Source organism: Gekko japonicus, unplaced genomic scaffold (genome assembly GCF_001447785.1).
Source record: "Gekko japonicus isolate JY-2015 unplaced genomic scaffold, Gekko_japonicus_V1.1 scaffold632, whole genome shotgun sequence".
Lineage (NCBI taxonomy): Eukaryota > Metazoa > Chordata > Lepidosauria > Squamata > Gekkonidae > Gekko > Gekko japonicus.
In genome coordinates, this window is record NW_015172025.1 from 670,924 (window position 1) to 679,532 (window position 8,609).

General features: G+C 51.9%; 1 protein-coding gene across 2 annotated transcripts in view; it reads left to right on the top strand.

Annotated features, from left to right (window-relative positions):
- The window catches only part of ACSBG2 (acyl-CoA synthetase bubblegum family member 2), an 82,814-nt gene that overhangs the window by 19,208 nt on the left and 54,997 nt on the right, over positions 1–8,609 (top strand). For both annotated transcript variants that reach the window (XM_015420528.1, XM_015420529.1), the window contains exon 2: positions 612–722. In XM_015420528.1, coding sequence (XP_015276014.1) covers positions 613–722 — 110 coding nt within the window. In that variant the 5' untranslated portion in view covers position 612. The remainder of the gene's footprint in view (positions 1–611; positions 723–8,609) is intronic.

Sequence of the window (8,609 nt, forward strand, 5' to 3'; positions counted from 1 at the left end):
GCTGACATTGAGTAATAGAAATAACATCATATTCAGGCCACGTTGGGTTGCTAATAATACAAAGATGGGGTTTGTTTGGCTCCGAACGATTGCTTCTTTTTTTATTTTGGCCAGGCGCTCAGATATCCGGCTGAAGGGTTAAAGGACTCCCCGGGTGTGTTTGCACGGGAGGGCCTCGTGATTGCTAGGATCCTGGTGCTGGGTGGGTCTGGATTAGACCACCCTTTCTGGGAAAAGGGATTCTTCACCAGCCTTACCGAGGCTGATGCCCCCCCCCGCCCCATTGAGCTTAGACTATACATTTGGGGAGTCCCAGAGGTGTTGGGCAGGGCAAAACTGACCGCGGTTGCATTGCAAGACATTTGGATTTTCTTTCCATTGGGGCAGGGAGGGAAAGGGCTTGATCCAAAAGGGAGTCGAATTTGAGGAGGGGTCTGGAAATGGTGGTGGGACCCAGTATAAGTTCAGGGAGGTGGGCAGAGGGGCATTTTGCATGGGTGTTGGTGGCAGTTTCTCAGAAGGGCTTTGTCTGCCTCGAGCGGCAGAAGGCGGTGCAACCTCTCAAGCTCGCCTCCCGTCTAAACAGTTAATCTTTTTTCCCCCGTCTGCAGGATGGAGGCACCGGCTGTATTAGCATACCCCTCAGCTGAGGTCCTGAAGCCTTCCCTCCCTGAACTCAATGGTGTTTCGCTCCACGACGTGGTGGTGACTACTTCGCCCAGGTTGGTTCTTGTTTTTTGCAATCTCTCTGCTTAACCTACCTCACTGGGTTGTTGTGAGGATGAGGAGGGGCGGGTCAAATTATTCAGGAAGGTGAAAACCAAGGCTGATTGAAGGGTGCCAAGAGAATCTCTGCAAACTGAGTGAGTGGGCGACAGTGTGGCAAATGAAGTTCAGTGTTGGTAAGGGAAAGGTGATGCGTGTCAGAACAGTGTGCTTGCGGCAGTGGAAAAGGAAGGGGAAGGGTCTTCTGGGATCAGACCGGCAGTTCAGCTGTTCCAGCAGCCTTTTTCCTGCAACAGCTGGCCAGAAGGCCAATATTTCCTGTCCTGACTCCCCCCCCAGCTCCCTGATAATTTTGTTTTGAACAATCAAACCTTGTTTTCCGTCTCAGCTGTTTCTCTTGGGGGGTGGGGCAGCTCTTCCCACCTGTCGCGTCATGTGTGATTAAAGCACATGCTGTGGCCAGAAACAGCCTGTCTCGTTTCCTTCTGGGCTCAGTTATGGAGGAATCCAAAGGTATCTCCCTTTCAAAAGCAACAAGGGGTCCTATGTGCGTGCGATGTGCCGCTGAGTCACTTCCGACTTATGGTGAGCCTCTGAATCGATGTCCTCCAAAACATACCATCGTTAATAGCCTTGCTCAGGGATCTTGCAGAGGGAGGGCCCTTGTGGCTTCCTCGAATGAGTCGATCCATCTCATGCCGGGTCTTCTCTTTCCTGATGCCTTCAGCTTTCCTTCGCATTGTTGTATTTTTCAGCGAGTCTTGTCTTCTCGTAATAGCCTCAGTTTACTCATTTTAGCTCCTAGGGAGAATTCGGGTGGTCCTCGCTGGTGCTTAGTCAAGGGATATGGTATGCTCCTTCTTTCAAGCTACTGTGGAAGAAGAAGATGATACTGGATTTATACCCCGCCCTTCACTACCCAAGGGAGTTTCAGAGCGGCTTACAGACTCCTTTCCCTTCCCTTCCCCTCCCCACAAGAGACACCCTGTGAGGTAGGCGGGGCTGAGAGAGCTCTGAGAGAACTGTCCCTGAGAGAACAGCTCTGAAAGAACTATGGCTTGCCCAAGGTCATCCAGCAGCTGCAAGTGGAGGAGTGGGGAATCAAACCCAGTTCTCCCAGATTAGAGTCCGCGCACTTAAACCACTACACCAAACTGGCTTTCAAATCTCCACCCCCAGAAGCAGAGAACTCCAGGTTCTCTCTACATTCATCCCTGATGCCTCTAAGACGCTGGTCCTCAAACATTTTGATTTTTCAGAACCTTTTTCAGTGTAGGAGGGTTAGCGAAATCATGGAGGACTGGCCCCTGAAAGGCAATTAGATGTGATAGTGAAATGAATCCTCCCCCTTCAGAAGCTGTCTATCTCTGAATACCAGTTGCTGGGGAATCAATCGACATCTTGGTACACCTGCTGACAGGCTCTCTCAGGGACATTTGCTTGATCACCGTGGGGAACAGGACTGTGTGGGCCTCTCGTCCGATCCAGCAGGGCTCTTCTGTTGGCCGAAGACAGGAGTATCAGCTGGAGATGTTCCAGAGGAAGTCTTCTCGTGAGCATGCTCAGAGCCACTGGCCGGGCTGGTTGAGTCTCACTGTCTTTGTGAAAGGTGTATGTCTTAAAACGTAACCACTGCTCCTTTTATGGCTGACCATTGCATGGAGAGATCAAGCGTGGTAGACCCGCCAAGTGCAAGGGGAGTTTTACTTGTCGTTAATCCCGGGGAGCTCAAAGGAAGAGATTGAGGATGGCGAATGCTCTGTGTGCTCAACCCCAAACCACTTGCATTTTCCAAGCGCCTCTGCCAAACTGTCATGCATTTGCAAGTGTTCAGCAGGCTGCTCACAAAACATGTGCTCACAAGCAGGTTCTGTCTGTTCTTCCACCCAACCCCCAAACCTCCATTTCCAAGGGGAAGGGAAAAGTTTAGTCCACCACTGGGGAGTGGCTCTTCAGACAGGTGATGGCCTCTGGTTGGGGCCTCACTGTTTTCTGCCGGCACTGTTGGGAATTGTAGTTTCCGCAGCCCCTTGAATTATATTGGAAGACCAAGAACTACAACTCCCATGAACCTCAAGTAAGCTCTGGGCATGTATTTATGGGCAGGATGCCCAATTGGTGACTGAGCCATCTGTGCGGATCAAATACACCCAATACCACTTGTTCTAAAACGGCAAACAGATCAGCAGGGTGCCTACACGGGATGCTCAACTCGAGAATGACCGTTTGCAAGCAGCGCAGCTTAAACTTTTCTGAGTGCGTTTGTGAAGATTGCGCATATCCCCACCCCCAGAACGCACCTTAGTGCTATGCCTGGAGGGATGAGCCAGCTTTTCCTTGGAAACTAGATTTCCCTCCAGGCCTGGATCTGGAGCCTGTGCGCCGCTTCCAGATCCAATGCGACTCTTTTCTTCCATGATGAAAGAGGGAAGGATGTGCTTTGTTGTGGTACGGTGGGGGAGCACCACTGCATCGCAACACCTTCGCAGCAAATGCGCTGTGTGGTTTAGCGAGCTGAGACAGGTCCCGGCGGAGGTTTGGCTTTGGTTGGCTGTTTTCCCCTTTGCTCTGCCTTGGCTCGGAGTCAACTTTGCTGACAAGGTCTAGTGCGCATCATAAGAGAGCCAGTTTGGTGTAGTGGTTAAGTGTGCGGACTCTAATCTGGGAGAACTGGGTTTGATTCCCCACTCCTCCACTCACACCTGGTTGGATGACCTTGGGCAAGCCGTAGTTCTGACCAGAGCTGTCCTTGAAAAAGAGCAGTTTTCTGTCAGAGCTCTCTCAGCCCCATCCACCCCACAGGGTGTCTGTTGTGGGGAGGGGGAGGGAAAGGAGTTTGTAAGCCGCTCTGAGACTCCTTTGGGTAGTGAACGGTGGGGTATAAATCCAATCTCCTCCTCCTCCTCCTCCTCTTCGTCTAGCGAGGGTAACTTGGGCTTGTGCAATTCTGGTGAAGCTATTTCAGTTGATATTTGAAATGAATTGTCAATCAGCACGTGAAAAGGAGGCTGAAGGGAGTTTTGCATTCACCCGGGTGGAACATCCAACTCATCGCAGACCCGATGGATTGAAGTCGCTCCCAACAAAACCTTCCCGTGTGCGCCGCCTGAGGATCATATCAGCAAGCTGCATTCTGGCTAGACTGCTTCTGAACATGGAGGTTCTGAGGCAAACGGCCACTAAATTGAAGTCTGCCGAATGTTGTCTGTTCCACCCCCCCACCCCCACCCCCCAATATTTGCAGGTTATATATTGTTGCCCGGTCTCCCAGGCCACTGGTGGGGGATGGGGGGTAGGGTTGACAGAACCAGTTTGGGGAACTCCTGGAGATTTGTGGATGGAGTCTGGGGAGGACAGGAACTTCAGTAGGGGTAAAATGCCATAGAGTCCACCCTCTAGAGCATCCACTTTCTCCAGGAGAACTGATCTCTGTAGGCTGGAGCAGTGTTCCCTCTAAGCTGAGTTAGTGTGAGATAGCTCGCAGTTTTTTAGGCTCCGGCTCACACATTTTTGCCTCAGCTCAGGAAGGGATGGCTCCAGATCAAACTGATTTATGCAGCAGCCAAATCGCTCGCTCACAACCTGAATGTGTCAGGATCCACAGCAAAACAATGAAGTACGTGCTTTCAGGAAGGTTTTACTTTTATTGAAAAGCCATAGATGCAATAACACGAACACTGTTAGGAATGGCGGCTTACCTATGCGCATAGTAGGATATAGGGCATTCGTATGCGCCCCCCCCATAGCGATACCCAATTAGAGGGCCTCCCGCACGTGGGCACTTGGCAGATTCTCTAACATCTGTGAAGCTGGGAACGTAAGAAGCTCCCACGAAACCTAGACAGTACCAACTCCTCCAGTGACCTTGATAGATACGCGTTACAGCTTTGAAGCGATTATGTGCATGGGAATGAATGCAAAGCAATTAGAAACATACACCACACTCATGGCAGCTTTAGCTGACAGAATGCCAGGAGCTCACAAAGTAGAATTTTTGCTCACAAGACTCAACAGCTTAGAGGGAGCATTGGTCTGGAGATGAGCTGTAATTCCAGGAGATCCCCGGGCCCCACCTGGAGGCTGGCACCCCTAGTAGGTCCAGCAGCTTCCACAATTGTGGCTGTCCTTGTGGGTGGCCTTTGAAACGGTTCCGAGCCCATTTGATGTATAAAACCCAGGCGGTACTCCTTCCTTCACCCCCAGTATTTGCTTAGGGGAGGGGCTGTGGCTGAGCGGAAGAGTCTCTGCTTTGCACGCAGAAGGTCCCAGGTTTGATTCCCGGCATCTCCAGTTGAAAGGATCGGTAAGTGATGTGAAAGAGACCCCCCCCCCCCGCCTGAGACCCTGGAGAGCTGCTGCCAGTCCGAGTAGACCATACTGACCTTGATAGACTACTTATGAGGGAAGGCTGAAAGAGTTGGGTCTGTTTAGCCTGGGAAAGAGAAGGCTTAGAGGGGACATGATGGCAGTCTTCAAGAATTTGAAGGGCTGTCATGTAGAAGATGGAGCAGATCTATTCTCTCTTGCTCCGGATTGCAAGACTAGATCCATTGGGTGGAAATTACAGGGGTGTCGTTACCGGCTAAATATCAGGAGAAACTTCCTCACTGTAAGAGTGGTTGAGCAGTAGAACAGTCTGGCTCCTTTGCAGGACGTTTTCAAGCGGAGGCTGGACGACCATCTTTCGGGTATGTTGTTAGGTATGTAGGTATGTAGGGCTGTCTTTCGGCTCTGCTCCTGCAGAGTGCAGGGGGGTGGACTAGATGACCTGTAAGGTCCCTTCCAACTCTTAACATTCTATGATTCTACTTCAGTATGAGGCCTGTGTGTGTCTATGCTTTTGATGTTTATGCATGAGTATGCTGGTACTCAGCTACCATACTGGCAAGCTCAGTTCTGGATAGACTGCCTCTGGACATGGAGGTTTGCTTTAGCCCTTGGGGCTAATAGCCACTGAAAGCACTTCTGCACTGTCCCTTTTTGTCACTATTTTGTCCCTGTTGCTTTGGATCGCGCCGCCCCCCCTTTCCCACATGCGTTTTGCTCCTTCTGGGACTACTAGAGAGAGCAAAACACATGGGGGGGGGGAGAAACCCCTGAAGCAAGAGGGGACACACGAGTGATGAAAATCAGAATGCGGAAGTGGTCCCTGTCTATTACTCTTAAAGCTGCTGTGGCTCCTGGCCAGCACAGCATCCAGTGGCAGTGAGTTCCGCATGTTGTGTTATACAAAGCAGGGCATGTTGAAGGGGCCAAAGGAGAAGGGACCAGGATGGGAGGCGAATTAAAACGAGTGCCGCTGTTCTTCTGTCTCGACTGGAGAATCCTAAAATGAGCTGGTGTCACATAAGCCAGTGAAGGGGGTGGGTGTTACCTGCACGCATGCGGCGTCGAAGGTTTAGGTCCAAAGGCCTGTGTTAGCTCGTGCTGCTTTGTGAAGTGGAATTCCTCTGCAGAGCGCATTCCTCCAGCGCTGGGCACTTCTGCTCACGCACGACGAGTGAAAAGCACCTCGTGCCGGAGTAATGCAGTGCTCTTCAGCGGAGGCAGCAAACTGGGGACTGAACCTGTAGCCTTCTGCTTGTAAAGCAGGTGCTCTAACCACCGTGCTATGCCCTCCGTTGAACGCTGAGGCTGGTCTTGCAATCCTGTGCCAGGAAGGACGCTCAGTGCCCTGCTGTACACAGTGTGTCGCTTTCCGTTAGCAGCTGGCATGGTACAGTCCCGCAGGCTGAGATCCTTCCAGCAACAGCCCGGGCAGGACCGTGCGGTGATCGCCAAAAATTAACCTGCAGGGACTCTCCCACACCCCAGGAGGGTGCGTGTGCCAGTTTCCTGAACCGAGGAGCCCCTGTTCTTGACCTCCGTGGAAGGAACAAACGGATCTCATGTGTGAACAGCTTGAATATTAGACAGCCTGTTCGGGGCAGGTCATTGTGTGCTAGAAGGCAAATTCAGGCAAATCTGTACAAGGTGTTCTTGTTGCCTTGTCTCGGGCCAAATGACCCAGAGACTGGAGCCAAGATTAAAGACCCTGAACCTTTACCTTTACCTTTTTAGAGCACGTTTGCCCTCTTCCGCAATGCAAATCTTGTGGGGTCCCTACCAGGGCTGTAGCCAAGGTATTTTACTTTGGGGGGCACCCCCGCACATACACCCAGGCTGTGTCAGGAGAAATGACAGAGAAAAAGGGTTTTGTTAAAGCAACGGGGGGGGGGGGAGCGAGGGCACCAGCAGGCAGGGCAGGGAGACAGCTTGACTCAGCTGTGGTGCGCACGAAAAATAAAATAAAATAAACTGGCTGGATGGGAAGCCCTGGGTGGTAGGTCGGGGCGGCAAAGAGTGCAGAATGGAATTCACTGCCACAGGAGGTGGCGGCAGCTACAAGCATGGACGGCTTCAAGAGGGAATTGGATAAGCATATGGAGCAGAGGTCCATCAGGGGCTATTAGCCACAAGGTATAGGTAGGAACTCACAGGCTGGAGCAACAGTGGGAGGGCTTCTAGTGTTCTGGCCCCACTGCTGGACCTCCTGATGGCACCTGGTATTTTTGGCCACTGTGTGACAGAGTGTTGGACTGGATGGGCCATTGGCCAGATCCAACATTGGCTTCTCTTATGTTCTTATATGGAGCAGAGGTCCATCAGGGGCTATTAGCTGCAAGGTGTAGATAGGAATTCTCAGTCTGGGGCAAGGGATGCTCTGTATTCTTGGTGTTTGGGTGGGGGAGCAACAGTGGGAGGGCTTCTAGTGTCCTGGCCCCACTGCTGGACCTCCTGAGGGCACCTGGTATTTCTGGCCACTGTGTGACAGAAGAGTGTTGGACTGGATGGGCCATTGGCCAGATCCAACATTGGCTTCTCTTATGTTCTTATGTGGAGCAGAGGTCCATCAGGGGCTATTAGCTGCAAGGTATAGCTAGGAACTCTCAGTCTGGGGCGAGGGATGCTCTGTATTCTTGGTGCTTGGGGGAGAAGCAACAGTGGAAGGGCTTCTAGTGTCCCGGCCCCACTGATGGCACCTGGTATTTTTGGCCCCTGTGTGACACAGTGTTGGACTAGATGGGCCATTGGCCTGATCCAACATTGGCTTCTCTTATGTTCTTATGCCCCACTGTAGCTATGGGCCTCGTCCCTACCCAGTAGGCTGGAGTGTGAGGTTTTGCGCAACACGGAATTCACTTGTGGAACTCCCTGGCACAAGATTAGGATCGGCTGACTTCTAAATTCTTGGAGGGGAGGGCCAGCGGTCGCGGTTAGCCCTGCTGGCTAGGCGGGACCTCCATGCTCAGAGGCCGTTTACTTTAGCAGGGTGGGGGGAACAAACAGTGTAGGCAGGGTGGGGGTTCCCTTGGCCCTGGCTTGCCAGTTCAGGCACTTTTCTTAACCAGGATTTGGTAGGGCGTTTGAACTGAGCCAACCAGCTCTCTTGCCTAGACTGTAAAAACCACTTCGTCTTTAAGGAACCAGGAAATTTTTACTGACGATCAGAACTTCTAAAATAGAACAGCCGTCTCCCTTCTGGTAAGAAGGCAGGGCCAGGAGTTTGGCTTGCTGGAAATACATTTTTAACAGGCTATGCAAAACTCGCAGTTCTCCTTGGGTGGATTGAAGCGCCTAGCGGCGTGTCCTGCGGGACCAGCAGTGCCCACCCCCTGAGCTGCTGCCACATCAGTCGGACTTTGGATCGCAGCTGTCCCTTTGACTTTCCACACTTTATTTAAGTGCTGAACTGCAGGCTGGAAGGTCCGTAGTTCAGCAGTTTGAGACCCGAGTGCCGCGTGACGGAGTAAGCTCTGGCCCCAGCTCCTGCCAACCTAGCAGTTTGAAAGCAAGAAACTGCAAGTAGATAAATAGGTACCGCTTCAGTGGGAAGGTAACAG